The sequence below is a fragment of the Symsagittifera roscoffensis genome, chromosome 7, assembly GCF_963678635.1.
Source record: "Symsagittifera roscoffensis chromosome 7, txSymRosc1.1, whole genome shotgun sequence".
NCBI classification, from domain to species: domain Eukaryota; kingdom Metazoa; phylum Xenacoelomorpha; order Acoela; family Convolutidae; genus Symsagittifera; species Symsagittifera roscoffensis.
This window is the reverse complement of record NC_087068.1, coordinates 38,427,002-38,448,943: the sequence shown is the minus strand read 5'-3', so window position 1 is coordinate 38,448,943 and position 21,942 is coordinate 38,427,002. Positions and strand designations below refer to the sequence as shown.

General features: G+C 36.9%; 1 protein-coding gene across 1 annotated transcript; it reads left to right on the top strand.

The window, feature by feature from the left end:
* The first annotated feature begins 203 nt into the window (after nt 1-203).
* Nucleotides 204-21,053, top strand: LOC134852148 (phospholipid-transporting ATPase ABCA1-like). The gene is made up of 9 exons (XM_063868447.1): nt 204-942; nt 1,377-1,658; nt 2,248-2,500; nt 6,054-11,445; nt 11,766-12,018; nt 13,000-13,173; nt 13,493-13,765; nt 14,282-14,532; nt 20,483-21,053. Exons 1-9 carry the CDS (start codon nt 586-588, stop codon nt 20,679-20,681), a joined length of 7,434 nt encoding a protein of 2,477 aa, XP_063724517.1. The 5' UTR covers nt 204-585; the 3' UTR covers nt 20,682-21,053.
* The last annotated feature ends 889 nt before the right edge of the window (nt 21,054-21,942 follow it).

Below are 21,942 nucleotides of genomic sequence, written 5' to 3'. Positions count from 1 at the left end.
TAAGCAAATAAGGAAAACAAGAAAATGGTGTAATTTTTTCAGCTATTACTTCAACTCTATTTTTAGAGTTTCAGCATTGTGTTTGCGCATGGTCTCTAAATCTGAATAAAATATCTCTCTGTAGCTTTCAAACGAACCACTACTAAATGAGAAGCTAAGTTACATCAAATATTTACCTGTGGCCTTTTGTACAAAATAGACGAATAGTTTCAGCTGAACCGGCGGAGAAACGAGAAACTGCGCGCTTATAAAAACCGTGTGCGCATTTAATTCACCACTGTATTTAAATTGTGTTCCTCGCTTCACAAAATTTTTAAGCCTAATGTTAGTGGCGTTTTGTTCACGTATTTGGCATCAATATTTCTGTTTAACAAAAATAATTTGGTATAAATATTAGCAGAGAGCTTATATGTGTTTAGTTTGCTTACTCTGTTTGGCTTGGCATTCGTAAATTGTATAAAATAATAGTCTGTAACTTTTGTTTGGTTTTAAAAACAAATTATTTTTGCTTCTGTGTATTTGCGTCGAAATTCTCAGAGGTCAGACACATATATCAAAACAAACTTTACTGCACTTCATTTTTAAATGAAGAAATTCAAGAAAAAGAGTCTTTTCTGGAAGCAGTTGCAGACATTATTATGGAAGAACTTGACCTTGAAACGCCGTGGGTGGGGGTTTCTGATTCTGGAAGTTGTCTGGCCATTGGTTCTTTTTATGGTTATCGTCTCGGTTCGGCACGTAAGACCAGCTGTGAACAAAAGTGCATGTCACCTTCAGCCAAAAGCGTTACCCTCAGCGGGGCTTCTACCGTTTCTGGAATCCCTAATTTGCACCGTGGAGAACCGATGCTTCAAAACACCTCCGGAGTCTCTGGATGACAGTCCGCCCCTGGATGATCTAGTGAATTCCTTCTCGACACTCTTTTCAGACGAAAGATTTGTGGTTAGATGAAAGTTTTTGAAAAAAAGACAACTAATAGCTCGCTATATGGCATTTGAATCCCTTAATTGTTAGTACGAGAAACGTCCATTTTTCTACAAACTGCTAGTCGAATTTTATTTTCATTGATTTTCTAGGTGACGCACCCATATAAAAATGAATAAATTACAAAATTCTTTTCATTGTAAACACCTTGGTGTGCTTCAGAAATTGTAAGAGGATGGCACAAAATTGATAATTCTGAAGCAAGTGCCGCTAAGTAGATCATTTAAGGAACCAATTGACGTTAATAATTTTGTGATCCTACCGACAAATTTGTCCTAAAATAAAGTAAAATTGAAGTTGAAGTCCCACCCACCCATTTTTGCCCTTAAACCCGCCCCTGGAGAATACAACAAAGAACAATTGTCGCCTTTTCATAGGTTTTAAAATTTTAGGACAACGTACAATGGCTTATAGACGACGGGATTGAACCGCTCCTTCTCCCGGGAGGGTTCTTCAACGTCTCCGCTGTGGACGGACTCAGTCCCGAAACGCGAGATGCCTTAGAGGGCTCTCGTTTCGACCTCGGTGGTTTCCTGACAACTGAGACAGCTGTCAATCTAGCCGAGACTCTGGTTGATGCGGCTGCAGGTGATGAAACGTTTCTGTGCTACGACAATGGAAATGGCCAGTTCCCCACTTACATCAAACTTCCCAGGGATGCCAATCGAACTCAGGTATGATACTTTTCTTACTGCTTCGTGCATGTTTCTGTTTAACTTCCCAAAAATCCGCTCAAAAGTGGTTTTGAGGAACCGTCAGATACTTACGCGGGTTCTTCAATTTAATTATGTTTTAATTAAGGCACGGATCTAGGGGAGTTTGATTTTTTTTTTACTTTTTAGGTCGATCAAATTGGCTTAGCGATTTAAAAAACTTTATAAATAGCAGTTTTTGCACAAGCAAATTTTTGCAAAATGGTATAAAGTACCGTTTTTGACACTTGTGGAAGATTTTGACCAAAAAATCTAGTTTTTTTTTGGCGCGCGCGCTCTCAGCTCATATATATTGGCGCCAAATGCACCTTTAGAAAACTTTGAACCGAAAAGGAATAGTATCAACGGATAGTATTTGCGTGAAGTAGTACCAAAGGGGACCCTTTGAGTTGTCAGCGGGTCGAAAAGCCCTACCCCCTAAACCCGCTATTGTTTTACGACATTTTATTGCGGATGTATTCGAAAAATTCAAACACATTTTGTTATCAAGGACAATTTATGCAAATGTCGACTAATTTATCGACAAAATTAGCTCATCGGAATTTTCTAGGTGGAGGCTGAAGTTTGTGCCCTGAATGACGACCAACTTGGAAATCTTCTGAGTCCAGTGACCGCTGTACTGGAGAACATAACTCAGGATGAAAAATTTGCTGAAAGGTTGTTGGATATCTACTATGCAGTGGACGACTCAAAAATCCTGCAGTCTCTGGACGAAACGAACGAGTTCTTCTTGGAGTTGCTGTCATTGGGTGATCTCACTTCAGGCGGCGATGAGACTAACACTGCACTGAACAAGTACTTGTGTAAGTCAGTCTGAATTAGTCACATAATTGAGTTTTTTTCGGATTAGAATTTTTGTGCAATTTTTCTTAACTTATGTGAGAGTTCATAACGTGCCCTCCTTTTGTTAATTGCGCTACTCGAATTAATTGAGCAATCTGCAATAGCAACTTCAGCTTTTTAAAACTCAATTGCTTAGCTGATAATCTATTCCAGGTGACCCGCAGTGACAAAAATGGATAAAAATCGATTATCTATAGAAAATATGCAGATTTCAGATATGTTGAATTTTTATTTAGTAAAACTTCGATTATGTAGTTTTAATAATCGATTATAATGGATTTTGTTTTGCAAAAGTTTTATACTGTATATATTAATTATATGATCATTGCCAAAACAGTCTAAAACTTTTTTTTTTCTGTACCAAACTTTATACATACAATAAACAGATTATCTACAGAATATAAGCTGGTTATATACAGATTTTATACAGACTATATACATATTATATACAGATTATATACTGATTTTCTCAACATTCTCGCCAATCAGATAGAATAAGTATATTGAAATAAAATTATAATGTAGGCTTTTTTTTGAAATTTTTGTACTGATGTTTGATCTGAAAAAAAATTTAATTCCTTATTGTGTAAATAAGTTGCAGCAAAAAATAATTTGCTCTGCATTAATTTTTCTAATTTTTTATTGAAGTTTTTAACACAAAATTGCGCTGAACAGGTTGATAATTTAAATGGTATTTGAAGAATTTTTGCACAAAAATACTTTTCTTTCCGCGGAAACTCCTAGATTGCAAAATCTTCGTGGGATCTCTTGAAATTTGTAGTTTGTCGTAACCAATTTTCCTCAAGTGAGTTCAAACCAATACAAAACTGAGGAAAATTCTTCCTGGTTGCAAAATTTTTGAAAAAAAATCATTCATTTAAATTTTGAATGGTCAAAATTGAATTTTTACTACCCCTTTAGCTTTTAGGCAGCATAATCAATTTGATACAGATTTTATACAGATTATCTACAGATTGTCTACATATTATGTAGAGATTTATTGTATAAAGGTTATATACTGACTATATGCAGATTTTATTAGATTATCGACAGGTTTTACACAATAGAAAAGTTGATTATTTTGGCAACAAAATCCATTTATTTTTGGTGGAAAAAAATGGATTCTATCTGTACAGAAAAGATTATCGTTCACAAAATGCTCGTAGATGAATTGATTCTATACTTACGTTAATCTGTTGATTTTTTTTATATAATAGATTTTTATCCATTTCTGTCACTGCGGGGATCTCCATAGATCTACCAATGCTTCAGACATCTTCGTGTGAATTATAAAACATGGCATAAATTTCATTTTCCCGGTTACTTCAATTTTTTTAATACTAAATGCATTTCATAAGGGAAGTTCCCGTGGAAATGTGAGTGAGTGAAAAATGACTGGAAATCAATTAACATCAAACCTAAGATCATTTAACATCAAACTGTTCACATATCAACAAAATCAGCGGTTGTGCAGTGAAATTCCAATAAGAAGACCTTTAGATGGACAAGTGTTCGAATCCAGACTTCTGGTAAATCCGACTTAGAACATTGTATGTCGGAAACTATTTTGAAACTAAATATTACACAAGCGTAGCGTATTATGAAAATGTATGGGATTTGGTTTTAAATTATAATTTTTTTTTTCGATTTTTTATCTATTTTTTTCAGTGGGGAAATTTTAAACCACTTTTTGGGATATTTTCATTTTCTAACAAGGATAGCCGGTTACTGTGCAAGTAGCACAGAATGTTCCGACCAGTCTTCAAAAAAATGTTTTCTCAAATTGGTGTCGTTTTTTTTTCTGCATGCTGTGATAAAAAAAATCTGAACGAATTAATAGAGCTTAGGCTTATTTGAGTCATAGTAAAATAGGTCAATTGCAAACAGTTTTTGAAGAAGAGTGACTAGAAAAACGAAAAAAAAAGTTATAAAATAATTTCACAAATTTTTTGCGGAAATTTTTTGAATTTTCAAGTTTTTGATTCCCAAAATTGCGCTAAAAAACTCCAAAAACTACCTTTGCTTGAGTAAAACTAATCTTTTACGGCTTAAATTAAGCTTAATTAAGCTATTGCAATTACCAACTACCTTACTAACTAGCTCGAAGTTAGACCAAAATTCAAAAATTTCAAACCGGTTTTTCTCGACACTGAAAACTTTTTTGAAATTTTTAAATATCGTTTGAATTACGACTGAAAGGGCTTTAATGTGATATATCACTCAGCCCTGTCTGATGATTGTTTGTGGTAGCTGATTTTGCGTGGAAAACAAGGAACAGTTCTTAAAATTTGTGCACGTTTTGTGGAAAATTTTTGAAAACTTTCTTAAAAATTACCCTTCCAAATCTGAGATTACGGATTCAAGTCCGAAAAACATGTATCATGGGTTTTCTGTCCCTAGGTAGTTATGCCCTAAGTTTCTTTAAGAGTTTGTTTTGGACTGAGAAAAATTGTTTTCGGGAGATTTTGTTCAATTTTCGTTGTCGAAAACTTCCCTACCAAATCTGAGATAAAATGTTCAATCGATAAAACAGATGTTAGGAGTTTTCTCTGCATAGCGACTTAGTTTTTGTAGTAAAGCAATGAAACAATCCATGTTTTTAAATGTTGAACGTTTCGGAAAATTTTTTTGACTTTACTCGATAGTTTACTACCAAATCTAGAATAATTTACTGCTAAATCTAGCAAAAGTCCATTTTTTGAAGTTTTGTTCATCTTTGGAAATAATTTGCTTTTTTGAAAACTAGCCCTGCCAAATTTGAGATTAAGGGTTTAGTCGAGATAACAACTTGGAGGGCTATCCCCTACAAAAAAAATTTGCTCCAACAATTTGTTAAGGAAATCGGATTTAGGAACTATTCGACCGTTTGACCCATTTTTGCTTTTTGCTCAATTTCCCAAAACGACCGTGCCAATTCTGAAATAGAGAACTTAACCAATTGAGTTGTTTTATTTTTTCTTGGAAAATCGTGTTTACCCGTTCTTCTGGTAGAAATCAATTATTTACTTGGTAACAGTCCATGTTTTGACATTTTGACACATTTTGAAAAATACGCATTTGCTTTCGCATCAGAAAGTTTCTAAAATAAAATCAAAAGGTACATCCAGCTTCAGGGGGTTCGAGTTCGGTATATAGCACAATTGAAAAACTTACACTTTTTCTTTTCTTTTTTCACTTTTGATCCATTTAGGGCTACTTTTGGCCCTTTTTTTCGCTTGTGTTTGCGAAGTGCATCTTCGCCTCTGTGCACTAAATTTGTTCCATTGTGGTGCCTAATGCTGTTCCACGCTCTCTACAAACTATTTTAATTAGCTATTATTGCGAGGAAAAATTACAGACAGGCCGGCCCATAGTTTCTTACATCTCCAAAAAGATACAGCGCCAAAATGAGTCATTTAGTTTGATGGTTTAAATGTAAAGAAACATGTTGTTTTGGCATGAAATCAAAACTTACAGTTTACTGTACACTAGCTTGTATTATCTCGGAGACATGAATTTGAACTACTGTTTCAGCTCAATTTGTGTGTGGACTAGATTCAGTTCTTGCTCTGGAGGTCGACGGAGTTGGTTCTGCCGATGAAGTGGAACAGCAAGCCGAGGAATTAGGTCTGGAACTTGAACCAAAAGAGTTCGAGCGCGACGACGAAATTTCCGATCACTGCAATGATGTCTTTGAACAGTTTCAAGCCAATATTGTCCTTAGCAATATTTGGAATTATGTCAAACCTATAATTATTGGAGAACTTCTGTTCACGCCAAAAACTCCAGCTGCCATTCGAATTATTAAACAAGTTAACAAAACGTTCGAGGAAGTGGCAAACGTCTTCGAAGCCTTGGACATGATTAACGACACTCGCGACGAGTTTTTTCAACAGCTGTACGACTACTTTGAGGATCCGAATGCAAACGATATACCTCTGCTCACTTTTATTGTAGACTTGGCTCCTACTTTTTTTGATTTTGCTGAGCTAAACGAGACTGCAGACCAATTTTTCTCGAACGACCCCAATGTAACCACCTGGCAGGATTTTTTCAACACAACACTAGATCTGATAAATTACTTTGACGATCTGGCTTCGTGTTTTTCAACAGACAGATTCATCGGATTTGACTCTGAGCAGGAACTCGAAGAGCATGCTGCAGTGAGGCTGGATTCCAACAAAATCTGGGCGGGGTTTGTGTTCCAAAACACAGACGATCCAGTTTCAGATGAAATTCCGAAGCTACTGAAGTACAAAATCAGGATGAGAGATGGACGAGTTGACGACACTGATATTCTTATTGACGATGTTTGGTTCCCGAACCCTCGAAGAAACCCAGTGATGGATATCAAGCCAATCACTTCGGGTCAAATATACCTGACCGACCTTCTCGAGAAAGCAATCATTGACCTTCAGGCTTCGCCGTCATACAAGAAGACAGGAACATGGGTTAAACAGTTTCCCAGTCCCTGTTATAAACAAGATGAGTTCTTGTATGCTATCTCGGGAACTATTCCTCTGTTCATGACGCTTGCTTGGCTGTTCAGTGTAGGCATGATTGTAAAAGGCATCGTCTACGAAAAAGAAACGAGGCTTAAGGAAGTGATGAAAGTTATGGGGCTGGGTAATACAATCCACTGGGTATCTTGGTTCATAACTTCATTCATCATCCTTTTCGTCGCCGGTATTGTTCTGTCATTTATTCTCAAGTTTGGAGACGTTTTGGCCAAAAGCAATATTTTTGTCATCATATTTCTATTCTTTTCCTACGTCATTCCAACTATCACGTTCTGCTTTTTAATTTCTGTTTTCTTCTCGAAAGCCAATCTCGCCTCAGCAGTAGCAGGAATAGTCTTTTTTGTCCTGTATCTTCCGTATGTTCTTTACCTCGCATGGGACGAACAAATTGACTCAAATGGTCCGAAATACCTCTTATGTCTTTCCTCTAACGTTGCGTTTGGTTTCGCTTGCACTTACTTTGCCTTCTTCGAACAACAGGGTACCGGGGTGCAATGGAGCAACTTAGGCGACAGTCCTGTTTATGATGATGATTTCAGCATGGGAAAAGTCATTTTCATGATGTACGTCGATGCTGTGATCTATCTACTTCTGGCTTTGTACATAGAACAAGTTAACCCTGGAGCATATGGTGTGCCAAAGAAATGGTATTTTTGCTTCCAGAAGTCTTTCTGGTGCGGCAGTGAAGGTCCTCAAAAGGGATCCAACAATATTTCTTTCGATCCGAGTTTCAAGTTGACCGGTGAGAATCTGGAAACGGAAACGGAAGGCGCCGAAGTAGGAGTTCAGATCCGAGACTTAGTGAAGATATACTCGACTGGAAACAAAGTAGCAGTCAATGGTCTGTCGCTTAACTTCTACAAGAATCAGATCACTTCCTTCTTAGGACACAACGGTGCTGGCAAGACGACAACTTTGTCGATTTTAACTGGACTGTTTCCTTCTACATCTGGAACTGCGTTTGTAAACGGTCTCGATGTCAGTGAAAGCATGGACACTATAAGACAAAGTGTAGGCATGTGTCCTCAATACAACGTGCTGTTTGGAAAGTTGACTGTGATGGAGCATCTCAAATTCTACGGCAGTCTGAGAGGCAAGAGTTCCTCAAGCATCAGCAAAATGGCGGTCAGACTTCTAGGTGACTTAAATCTACCTCACAAAGCAGACGAAATGTCCAAGAACCTATCAGGCGGCATGAAGAGAAAATTATCTGTGGCTATTTCGTTCATCGGGGATAATAAAACTGTCATTTTGGACGAGCCGACAGCAGGTGTTGATCCCCACAGTCGAAGAGGGATCTGGGAGCTCCTCTCCAAGTACAAAGAAGGCAGAACTGTAATTCTCTCCACGCACCATATGGACGAGGCTGATGTTCTGGGAGACCGAATCGCAATCATCGCAAACGGAAAGTTGCAATGTTGCGGTACCTCGATGTATTTGCGGAAACAGTTTGGAAAAGGATATCAGTTGACCATGGCGAGAGATTTAAAAGCAGATACCAAAGAGGAATTCGACAGACAACGTGAGTACTATGACCCATCTATTGATGGACCTTACGAGGAAAAACACGCAGTCCAGAACTCTCAATTCGATCGTGACACTGAAAAGAACATCACTAAGTTCGTTCGCAGCATCTTCCCCGATGTCAACCTTGCCAAAAATATTGGAACTGAATTGACGTATACGTTGCCGTATTCTGGTCTGGGGTCTGGAATATACTCCAAACTTTTCAGAGAGCTTGAAAAGAACAAAAAGAGCTTGGGAATATCTGAATACGGATTGTCAGATTCATCGCTTGAGGATATCTTCATAGAAGTCGCTGATCAGGCTCCGGATTCAACTGCAAACGATGACAGATTCCCAAAACGCAGGGGAAGATTTAGGTCACTGAAAATTTTTGCCGACTTGAAAAAACGTAAAGTGCGTACTGAACAAATTGAAATAGCTGCTAATGGAAACACTAATGGAAGTGTCCATTTCGACAACTCGGGAAAAGATTCCGACACTGAATCAGAAATGAGCGGATCCTCGTCTTATAGTGGGAATAATCAAGTTGTCCTCCATATTCGAGACTCGAACAGACATGCTGCTAAAGCATTCGCTGATGAGAACGTTCCAAAAGTGAAAGGCGCCCGACTGTTTTGGCTCCAATTTCAGGCTCTCTACATAAAAAGATTTCATCATCTTCGAAAGGACCGAAAAGCGTTCCTTTCGCAGATTCTTTTGCCAGCTTTGTTTGTTCTCTTGGCCATGATTTTCACTCTAATTGTTCCGGACGACTCGAATCAAAAACCACTGGTACTCAATCCATATATCTATGGCGATAACAAGTATATATTCTATTCTGATTCATCAACTCAAGGTGAAAAAGAAGCAATGAGAAGTTTGGTTCAAGATATGGTAAAATTCCCACATCACAGTACGAGATGTATCGATGGATACTCGATCAAAGGTCATTCGTGTCAGATAAGTGCTAGCCCAGGATCCTTCATAGATACCGGCTACAGAACCAATCGGCCGTCTGATTGTGACTGTTCTACGGGTTACCAACAGTGCGACGCCAATGCTGCAGGTGGGACCCCGAAATATAAGAAACTAGACACGACTGAAATACTTCAAAACTTGACCGGTTGGGATTTATCAGACTACATAATGAAGACTAGGATTGACATGCGGTTGCGAAGATTCTACGGTTTTGAATTTGAGGGTGAGAATAATGACTACGATTTGAACGAAAACGACTTCGTTCTAGCAGCGCAAGACGCTGAAGATTTGGTCCAGGACAACGACCTCCTTGCCTACAATTATTCGAACGGTTTCCAATGGCAAGAAGTTATCGATGATCTTAACACCGTTTTGAATGATTCGATTGCTGTGCGTAATGTCAAAGTGTGGTGGAATAACAAAGCTCACCATATGTTGTTGAGTTCTACAAACGCGTTAAACAACTTGATTCTCAGAAACTCACTTTGGGACAATGCTAGCATAAACCCCGATGAGTATGGAATCATTAGTACTTCCCATCCATTCAAAATGACCGTGAGTCAACTTTCGGATGACCTGTTGAACCGCAGTGGTCGGGATCTCATCGTCGGTATTTGTGTCATTTTCGCTATGAGTTTCGTGCCCGCTAGTTTTGTTCTTTATCTCATTTCGGAACGGACCTCGAAAGCCAAACATTTGCAATACGTAAGCGGTGTGCACCCTTCTATCTTCTGGACAGGGACTTTTATTTGGGACATGACAAACTACCTAATTCCGGCTTTGATTTGTATCATAATTTTCCTTTGCTTCCAAGCTGAATCTTACGTCAGCGGAGCCAACTTCCCTTGCCTGTGTCTTCTTCTTTTCCTGTACGGCTTCTCGGTGATACCTTTGATGTACCCGTTCAGTTATCTGTTCAGCATTCCAAGCACAGCTTACGTGCTATTGACCGGAATCAACGCCTTCATAGGCATAAACTGTACAACTGCAACTTACATCTTGGACTTTTTCCCAGATGACCAAGGTCTTACAAACGTGAACAGTTTCCTCAAGAAGGTTTTCCTCATTTTCCCCCAGTACTGTCTAGGTAGGGGTCTCTTCGAAATGGCTTTGAACCAACTGACCGCGGATGCCTTGAGCGAGTTTGGCGAATACGAGTTCCAAAATCCGTTGACGTACGACATAGCAGGCAAACATGTGTTCGCGATGTTCATGCAAGGTATCTGCTTCTATATCCTAGTTCTTGCAATCGAGCATATTTATGTGTTCAGACGGATGTTCCTAAAGCCAAAATCATCGCAATCTATGTTTGAAGACGATTGGGAACCTGAAAACATTGAAGAAGATGTAAAACATGAAGAGGACAGCGTTAAAAGCGGTGCGCATGATAGCGATCCCGTGATTGTCAAAAATTTGAGGAAAGAATACAAGAAAGGAATTGTAGGCTCTGACAATCTTGTTGCTGTAAAGAATCTATCTTTTCACGTTCCAAAAGGAGAATGCTTCGGACTTCTGGGTGTCAATGGAGCTGGAAAAACATCGACTTTTAACATGCTCACAGGTGATGTTGTTCCGACATCTGGGAAAGCTGCTCTGACTGGCTTCGATGTTGTAACTCAACTGAACGACTCGCGGAAACGTCTCGGATTTTGTCCTCAATTTGACGCCTTGGACAATCTTCTGTCGGTGCGTGAACATCTCATGCTTTATGCACGACTGAGAGGAATTGAGCCCAAAAGTGTGAGCAATGTTGCGGAAGGTGTGATTGAGAAGATGGGGCTGAGAAAATATGTGGACAAACAGGCGGGTACTTTGAGTGGAGGCAACAAGAGGAAGCTCTCAACTGCGATTGCCTTGGTGGGCAATCCTCAGATCATTTTCCTAGATGAACCTACTTCGGGAATGGACCCGAAAGCACGCAGGTAAATTAGTAGCATAATCGTCAGTCATATACCAAAATTAATACCAAGATCGAAAGTTTTTTCGAAAAAAATGAATTCATTTTTGTTCGCAGCTTTTAATCAAGGAAACTTCAATTTTAACCCAGGCCTCTCAATACTCACTCTATATCTTGCTTGAGGCTGGAACAAAAATTACATCGATTAAAACTGACAAAAATGCGAATGAGTCTTAATCATGGTGTCGTTGCAAACAGCGGTAATTTGTAAACAGCTGATCATCTCGTATGTTTTTCATGGTCGTCGTTAATATATGGTCTTATCATTAAGCCTTCATAATCCAGGTACCTGTGGCAATGCATCCACGACGCAGTGCAAGAAGGCAGATCTGTTGTGCTGACATCCCACTCCATGGAAGAATGTGAGGCCCTGTGCACCCGTCTGGCCATAATGGTCAATGGACAGTTCAAGTGTCTGGGATCCACTCAGCACATCAAGACCAAATATGGAGACGGATATGTTGTGCATGTCAAGATGCAAGTGGGGCTGAGCGACTACATACACAACTACTTCATGGACTTGTATCCCAACGCACAGGTGAAATGACTACGTCTTGAACTTACACTTAAAAAGTATTTGAACCTAAATTTGTACGTATTTTCAGTAAAATTGTCATCATTAAAATTTTGTCATAAACGCATTTTAGATGTAATTTGTGAAACATACACAGAAATGAGACATAAATTAAGACGAAATTTTTCTCCAATCAAGGAAATTGTTTTTCCAAAACAAGGTGGAACGAACCAAATCGCACTACACACACAAAAAGTTAAGATATAATAACGTAAGTTAAATTTTACCTCAAGATGACCTTGAGTTTACTTTGTGTTAATCGCTCGTAAAAATGTTACTGTTTCAAGCAGCTTCAGTAAAAAGCTTCAAATCTTTTGTGGTCTCACAGAAAATCGTACCATTAATCAATATTGCCCTTCCATCTTCCGAGCAGCTTCTGTCAATTCTACAACTTCGTTCACGTTGCGATTTTGTTTTTAATGAAAGAGTACTAATGATAGATTCAATATTGTTTTCTCTGGCAAGATCTGGACTCCTTTGTAAAGAAAGAAAGAACTTCTTTGTCGTCATCCAATTATAGTTTTTCGGAAATGTCAGAATGTTTTTGGGGGAGATTAGATAAACCGGTGTACTAAGTGTATTTTTCGATAATTATAAAATATAATAGTGTTTTTCAGGTTCTGAACTGTTTGTCCTCATTGAGTAAAAACATTTTTTGGAGCTTTTTGACTGGAGTGTAACTTGAGGTTGTGCACCAATCTTACATGAGCCTGTTGATTGCGGTTAATGTTCGTGTCATTTAAAAAACTTTAAATTATTCCGTTTTTTTTTCAAGTTCTGGGCTTTTTGTCACCGTCACTTATGCTGATTGAGAGAGACATCATTGTAGATAGGTTTTAGATGACGGGTAGCTTTGGTTTATGATTTAAAATGATTATTTACTGAGTATTTCATTTAAATTGAGTCTTTTATGATTTAAAATGACTATTTCGTGTGTATTTGTAGGTTCTGGACTCCCTGTCGTCGCTGATGGTGTTCCAGGTACCCCAGCAGGATGCCACTCTGTCGGCCATGTTCGAGGCCCTGGAAAGGGGCAAGGGGGTCCAAGTGGAGGACTCAGATGGCAAGAAAGTGGGGCTAATCGAAGACTACTCCATCAGTCAAACCACACTCGATCAGGTCTTGTTCTGGCTAGAGTTAAAAGCGAATAAAATATATTAAGTTCGCCATCTTGATATATTTAAGATGATACGCTATTGTTATTATCAATCTGAGTCGAACGAATAGCTTAGAAACAGGTCTTTTAGATATTGCTTAATACAAATTTATTGTGTTTTTAGGATTGAATCACTAAGAAAAAACAGCGCACAATCTGTTCAACTCCTTGTTCGTAATAGTTTCTGTGCCTTTGATTAAAACCTGTAAATGCAGTTTTTGGTTCTCATTACACCCGTTTTAAAAATCAGTTGGTTATCTTGCTGAAATTTTATTTTCTAAGGTCTTCATCAATTTCGCCAGTGAACAGAATGACGATATGTTGCCCGTGAAATCCAAAGCGAACAAACAACCCAAACGCAAATTCAAACCCCTCACACTGCGAACACAAAACGGACAAGGTCATCCCAGGTCAAACCAGATGGCAGCAGGAGGAAGTTCATTTCCTAAGTTTTCATCGATTGGTAAAACGGAGGTGGACGAGGATGGTCTTCTGGATAATATGTCGATTAGTTCGGGTTATAGTAACAATACCAGTGCTGCCAGTCTAGCACACGTGAGCTCCTTGTGCTAACTTGATTTTATGTTCCTACCATTGAAAGTGAGAGATATTTTTGTTATAGGGCGTGTTTTAGTGTTTATTCCGATCTTTGAAAAAGAGAGGAACTTTGTGTTCGGGTGTTTTAGTTTTTTGGTTTCCACTCAAAATCAGGTACCACAAATAATCATCGGAATGAGTCGAGTGATGTATCATATTAAAGTCCTTTTATTCAACGCATTCCGATGATTTTTTGTGTTACCTGATTTTGCGTGGAAAACTGGTTTGAAACTTTTAAGTCAAGTGTAAAATCGAGCGTGTAGAGCGATAAAGTTACGTTCGTTATTTGAAAATTAGGCTGGGAAAACTTAATTTTACTAGAAAGAAAACTCGTTTTGGAAGCTCCATTTAGCGGTTCCTTGGCAATAATTTTTTTTTTCAAATGTAAATATTTAGTGCAAAAATATTTTAAAAAGTCACAGTCGTTGCTGCAGTCTAAAGCCGGAAATGGAGACCAAAATTCTTGTCCATTAGGTCATGGTGAGACCAGGAAGCGCCGCATCAACCCACACAAACGTAAGTGAGCCAACTCCTCTTGACGACGAGGTGCCTAGACAGGACTCGCTAGTTTCCTTCACCCCCCGTGAACGTGTTTCAAATCTGGACCAGTGGGGAGCTGGAGGGGCAGGGGGGTCTCTATTTTTTAACAATGATGCTTTCCAGAATGAGGAGGACACGCCAATAAGTGTCAAAAAGGGATCTGGAGTGATGGATTCTAATAAAGTGTAAGCTACCTTTTAATCCAGTGTTTTTCAGAGATTGCAGTCAACTTTTATCGGCATCAAAAAAAAAACAAAGTGAAAACATTTTTGCCATAAATTTTTGACGAAGTTCAAAAAATCATTCCTTATTTTTTCTTTGTATATGTGAGTGCAATTTGATGAATGGTTATGATACTTGATTGGAATGCAACATTGGAATCGTTGGCATTAATTTGATAAATTTTTTCTAGTTCTCCCTTTTTGTTTTTGCTTAAGTAGTGCAGTACAGTTTTAAATTATCCGGACAAATGAACAAAATTTGAAACTTTAAACGTATATTTTTCCTTAAAGTGGGCTGAGATTAAACAAAAGTTTGAAAGATTAAAAGTAGCTCAATTTTTTTTGCGAAAATCGGAAACAAAAACTTACCCCAAAAATGGGTTAGTTTGGATTTTTTGCCCAATCAAGAAATATGCTACAACTTCCAGGCCGATTGATGAGCAAATTTTTCAAAGTGTGCGTCTTACACAGTCCAACAAATATCTAGGAGTGTGTAATCACCAAAATTTGGTCAAAAGTTTAAAATTTGTTTTTAATGAAAGAAATTGAATTTTATATCGTAAAATGACAATTTTTGGAGATACACTTGTCTAAAAAATGTTGGCCGTTGTAAGGAGCTCTCTTTAATTACACAAGCGGCAAAGCTTGTATTATAGTATGAATTATCTTTTCCCAAACTAAGTCGCAAATATTGTTGCGACAAAATGTGTTCATTTTGAAAGTGTTCATTTTGATCAATAACCAGCTATTAAGTACAGCCAATGCTAATGCTAGTAACACAGACTACTATATTAAAAATAGCACTTTAGCTTCAAGTTATCATGGGTCTGTAGCGTTGAGGTAGGTAAGGAGACCCTCAACAAATTAAGAGGTTCGAACCTGGGAAGGGTCGGATGTTTTCAATGAACTTTTTTGTATACTAGTTAAAATGCGTCCGCTCTATAAATTGCGGCATGTTATTTGGTTTTTTTTTTCAAATTGACTGGTATTCTTAATGCGTCTTAATTGGCTTGCATCACTTAGCAATTATGTAGACTCATAATTGGCGTGCGTCACTTAAGCAATTTTGTAGACTCAAAGTTTTAATTGTTCAGTATTTCCCAGTAGCGTTATCGATCATTACTTCGCCTCTGTGTAAAATTTGTCCATCATTTGACCTAGAAGTTGTAGCGTGACTTTTCATTGACTAAATTAAGCCAAAATGGTTCATTTTTACAATTTTTACCAAATTAAATGTATTTTAATTCTTCTGGTTGAATTTCAATTTTTAATCAGCATTGTCATGCTTGAATGCTATTCAAAATTACCTGAATTGTTTTATATTGAACTGAAACATAACAGCGTAAACAAACATTAGCTAATTTAGTGATGATTTGAGCTATTGGCTATCCAGAAGGACCATTTTGGTAATACTTTGACGAAATTTAATTTAAGTTTTCTGAAAGCGCTTTGAGACTACAACTTTTTCTGAAAGCGCTTTGAGCGCCTATACAAAATTTTACGGGATCGCGCGCCGAAAAAAGGCATTAAAAACTTCTCGAAAGCGACATTTTAGCCAGTTTCTCCATAATTTTACTGCGATGCAGAAACTTGTGGCTAAATAGGCTCAAAATTGTGTTTAAGAAAGTTCAAAAAACTAGTTCGGTCATTTTAAAAATCCGCCCCTTGAGAAAATACCAGATCCGGGAACAGATTTGATCAGCTTTTTTTGCATGATTTTTTTTCGAAAGTAATTGAGCTTGTAAGCGAAATGTTAGTACAATGAAAACGACGACGTTCAATTTTGACATAATTAAATTTATATAGTTTGTAGTTTGAGCTGTAGAGGTAGTTTGGAAACATAGTTTAAAGTGAGAAGACAACTGTTTTTGCATGTATAAAAATTAACAAGGACACGTAAATTTTTCGTTGAATAAAGCATTTTCGCAACTGTTTTTTCACGCACTCGGGAAATTATTTCACTATCCTCGGGCCTGGCGGGCCTCTGATAGTAAATTAATTCCCTTGTGCTTGAAAAAAAAACAGTTGTGAAATTAGTACTGAGTTTGCCGAAAAACCCGCTAACTTTATATAGTAAGTTTTTTGCTGGTTAGAAGAAATTTTGTCGATATACGCAAGCCTGTTTTTTTTTTCAATTTTGGTAATAAGCCTTTTTTTTTCAATTTTGGTAATATATGAGATTATTGCAAAGTTCTTCACTTAAATTTCGTTTAATCGACTCTTCGCTATTTTTTGTAAATCGTTTTGCGTATTCGGCTGTATATCTCTCAGATTGTTTCACAGCATTCTCGGTGGTAAGGTTTTTGCCTGGTATGGCAAAGTTTCTGAGTTCAAATTCGGTAGTCGCCACAGCGCGTGTTTTTCTTGTGATTTAAATTTTTTTGTTTTTAAAACTGTAATTTTGGTTTAATCCTATTATTTTTATTTTCATTTACCTTGGTTCTGTATAGTTTTCTGTTATTTTTAATCGCTTGCTTGCAAAAATACTAGTGGTTCATATGGTTTTGGCCAATAGGAAAGCGGCTTAGTCATCTACTATAATATTTCGATGTTTTAAAAATTTTTATATTTTTTTCTTTTGTCTTTTAGAAATTTGTTGCTCAAAGTATTTTATGGCAACAGTTTTTTTGGTTCTATTTTTATTTTTTGGTTCAGTTTTTATTTGAGTCTACCCAAAAAGTGGAGCCCAATGGGGGACAGTTGTCGTAAAAGTTCCGAGTTTCGAATCTTTTAGCTCTTTAACTTTTTATGGCAACAGTTTTGTTATCGGCTCAACTGGTGTCTACCCAAGCATTATCTTCTTAGTTGCCGCTAGTTTTTCTGAATGCTATTTTGACGCTGACTATTGCGTTGCAGTATTTGTATTTTCATCTGATTGAACAGCTGTTAAGACAAAACTATGACGTATTTTAGTCGATGTTTCAACGTTTTTTGTTCAGTTTTCATTATCTACTGAATGGCTGCTGTCTATTTTTTTGTCCGCTTGCTTCAATGCTTTGTTTCTATTATATCGGAGGTGGTGCGAAGATCCGTTTTGCCTCTGTTAACCAGATTCTTGGAAACAAATATCCTTTTTTGATAAAATTTCATATTAATATCATTGAATACTTTTTCACTAGTAGTAAAGTTACGCTTCGTTTTCTGTGCTAGTAAAATTTGCACAGAATAAATTTAAAGTAAAAACTTGCCTGGCTGAGTTTGTATTGCTCATGGCGTTTCATTTTGACGCAGTTTGTGACGCAAGTTGACTTACATTTTAAGTTGACGCAAGTTGACTTAAATTTTAAGTTGACTAAAGTTGACTAAATTTTGTTATTGAAGCGGAGTTCAAATTAAACCATTCAAAACTGAACGTCGTTGAGGCAGTTGAAAAAATTATTTTTGTCTAATTAAGAATAATTTGGTTTTTAAGATAAACAAAAGCACAATGGAGCTATTCGCTCAATTTGGTTGTAAATACAGGCTGCACTCCCAAAATGATAAATCAGTCCCATTTGTACCAAAATTAAAAAAATCAATCGCGTTAGTACCAAAAATACTCTATTGGCCTAAGACTATTAAGCCGACTACTTTAAGCTCTTGGTTTAAGGTCGCCGGTGGGCGCGCTTCGCGGCGATAACCGGCTCTAGTTTTTGTATAGAGACCTACTCTCTGTTGGCAAGCTCGCAACACGTTGGCGCGATTGCGGCGGTCACTATTCTGTTGTTTAGTTTTCTTCTGTTTGAACAGTAGAAAATTAATGTATTAATTTGTTGGCTCACAATCCAATCAATCAGAAATCGAGTTGAATAATTTTGGTACAAAGGGACCGATTTTTCATTTTGGTACAAATGAGCGTTGGTATAAATGAGACTTCACCGAAATAAGACATAGTTTTATGGTGTAACGAGGGATTTCACAAAGTTAAATATGAAGACCAAATATGTTTTTCAGGGCCTAATTATTCCGCATGCCAATAATTAGATTGGAAAAAACGGTCGTGATTGGAAAAAACGGTAAAATCCTAACGACAGGATTTTACAGCGTTTTTTAGTGTCTTCTAACTTAGCTTAGATCTAGTGACCGCAATTATCAGCGAATAGCGTAGAGGATGTCAAACAGCCTACGAACAAAATACTGCAATTCGAAACTAGCTCGAGAAGATTTCCGTTGCTTAACATCAGAACACTGACAAATTGATTCCATTTTTTGAGATATTAGCGGACCAAGTTAAAATCTTTAACTTGGTCCGCTATATCGTGAGCTAGTTTCGAATTGGGAGGATGTTAATTTGATCCGATGTAGCAAAAGGTGGTGTCTCTCATGATGTAGTGACCGAATGTTGGAATTTTTCTTAATCATTTTCAGTCAATGAGCGATGACCGATTAGTAAATAAGCAGATACATGAAAATTCAAATAATGTAAGATCGAAGTCGGGTATTGGAAAAAACATGGACCGATTTTGAAAAATTTAAAAAAAATACCAAAAATTTTATTGTATATTTGCAAGAATTGCACAGCAAAACTTTGCTGTGCTGATATAATGAATTTTCTGTTAATAAAAACTTCAGTTTTGAGCGAAAGTCATTTAGCCAATACGAACGTCTAGCGATTCCAATTGGTTGAAATTTTTCCATCACTCGGTTCATTCATCATGAGAATAACCCCATAACGAAACTTTTTATCTGTTCATTCTCAGTACATCGTGCAGTGGTAAAGTCTCACTGCTTGTAGACTTTGCTTCAATAACGAGCTGTCCACATAACTATGCAGTTTTGGAGAATTTAGTAATTTCACACAAAAGTAATTAGCAAACTCAAAAGTATGCTTGAAATTTTCAGGCTCGGTTCATCAATTATCAGTCTCCTTTATAAACAGCTTGTTTATTAGATGTGAAAAATGCCATTGCGCAATTTTATGAGACTGAAGTTAATCTCTTTTAAATGCTTTGCCTCTCTTACTGCTTTTTAAACCTAGCCGCGAACCTATTACTTTTCATTGAGTTATTTTAAAAGTTCAGTTTTTTTCACTGCAATTCAAAAAAAGGCCGCTAGTTACGTTTTTTTCTTAGTGAAGATTTTTTCAATGTTTTTTTTCCTATAGAAGAATAAATGTGTTTTTGAAGTCAAGGTAATTGCCTGTAACTTCAAACCTCAGAAGATAATCGTCTGAAGCTTCAATATACTTCTTTGTGGTATTGTTTTATTACTTCAATTTTAATCATAAAGACTACGGTGACGTGAAAAAAAACTGAGTTGATAGACGTGCATGTGAGTTCTAGTTTTGCTCAAACGCACGTCAGTTTTTTTCTGCTTGGCTTGAGATTTTGGCGTCGATAATTTTCACTGATCTTTTAAAAGCTGTTTCACTGTTTAAATATATTTTCATTTGTCCAAGAATTACAGTTTGGGCTGTATTACTGAAAAAAATTGTACAAAAAATATACTTCTTGATCCAACTATTGCGTTACTAGACGCAAAATTTATCATTTTTGTTTTTGACAATGCGCCCTTAGAGAGAAGATTGTAAAAACTCAAAAAATTTTCTATTTCTGAAAAAAAACTATCAATTTACTTTTTTTTGCCCTAAACGAGCATGTGTTTCCGGGCTATTTTATCAAAAAAATCAATCATATAGGTTTCTTCAAGTCAAAACAATTTTTTAGGATTTTTTACTACCCCCTTTTGGTAGCTAGTAACGAGTTGCCACCAAGAAATAGTTCAACGGTTAAGCATAAGTGAATTGTGTACCTGGTAAAGAAACTCGAATCTCCCCCACCCCCCCCCCCCCCCCTATTTGCAAAGGGGTATTTAAAGAGATGCCTTTTTATTATCCTCCCGTATTTTCATTTCCGTAAGTCACTCAACACTTTTCCAGCTTTCTGTTCGCTATGTTTAGGTTCTCTAAGGATTTTGCACTCATCATGTTTTTCAGGCTACCAACCTACGATGAAAACAGCGATGCCCCGTATGTGCCGAAAATACAAGTACCCCCAGCTGCCCAAAACGGTCACGCGAATGGAGATCTTATTGACGTAACTCCAACGGCACCTCCAAACCATACAAATGGCTCCAGTGAGACTGAGTTTGGAAGCCAGAATGGATTTGAATTAGACGCAGAAGATACGCGATAAGCAAAAAGGCGGTGGCTTGCGGAAAAAACTGCGAAAAAAAACTAAATTACTGCAAACTAAATCTACATTCAAAAAAATTTTATCCACTCTCCTATCCGTAAAACCATACGACATATAATTAGGGCGATTTCGTTGCACATTTATTAACCATTTTGAGCTTATTTGTTGTTAGCACTTTAAAATTTTTAAGTTACAACTCAGGACTTATTTTAAAAATAACTCCTACGCAAGCGTGCTTGATATACTTAACTGACCGCAAATTAGTTGAAAGAAAATTTTATTAATTCAAAACTAGATAAATGCATTGTAAATACAGTTCTTTCCTGTAAATCCTTGAGTTTCATTTTTTTCAAATCATACCTGTAATTAATTCATTTGCTTCTTAAAATAAACAAAACCGATGATATTACTCAGATGAAAAGACCGAATGAAATTAAGGCTACGCAATCAGAACTGAGTTTAGAAAAGTCATAAAAGTGTGAATGTTTCCTATGAATAAAATGCGGCCGAGGAAGTTAGACGACAACTAAATTAAACGACCGTAATAAAACGGAATTTAGGCGATAACTTTTTGTGAATTTAGACGAGTAAAAACTATTTTATTTAGAATGAAGTTATACAAAAAGAATATATGACACAAAACTGATCAAAATTTTTATCGTAAGTTATTTATAAAACATTGAACTGAAAAGTAAATGACTTGTTTGAAATGCATGAATTATATAAATGTGACATTAATAACCTGATTTGTGGTTGGACAACCAGTATTTACTCAACCAAAAGTTAGTTGAAGTCGGTAAACAACTTGCGCGCAATTTGCAGGCAAGTTTTTGTCTAAATTCAGTTACTTTCTGATCGTCTAATTTGCTTGTCTAACTTCCTAAAGCCCGAATATAACACTGCGAAACTAGCAAATAAAAATAGAACTGCCTGCAGTGAGGTTCCAGGAATAATAATCAATTTTTGTGGTCAAGAACAGTGCCATTATACTTGATTAAAGTTTTACTTTGGGACCACACAATTGATTATTATCCATTATAATCAATTTTAATGGTTTACAATGACACAAAATTCCAGGTGATTTTTTTTCTTTACTCTTTAAAAAGTCCATTACTGACGTTGAAAATATCAAGGAAACCGTTCCCGCACTGACAAAAATGGTTTCGGATCGATTTAAATTGATTTTAAATCGATTTTAAATCAATCCAAATTGATTAACAATGTACATTTTACGAACTTAAATGGATTTCAAATCAATTTA

What these genes read in the sequence shown, in the direction of transcription:
- LOC134852148 (XM_063868447.1), top strand. Translation starts at nt 586, where the DNA reads ATGAAGAAATTCAAGAAAAAGAGTCTTTTCTGGAAGCAGTTGCAGACA. An exon ending in ACTTGTATCCCAACGCACAG is followed by an intron (nt 12,019 to 12,999) that starts GTGAAATGACTA and finishes GTGTATTTGTAG; the next exon opens with GTTCTGGACTCCCTGTCGTC. An exon ending in GTCAAACCACACTCGATCAG is followed by an intron (nt 13,174 to 13,492) that starts GTCTTGTTCTGG and finishes TTATTTTCTAAG; the next exon opens with GTCTTCATCAATTTCGCCAG.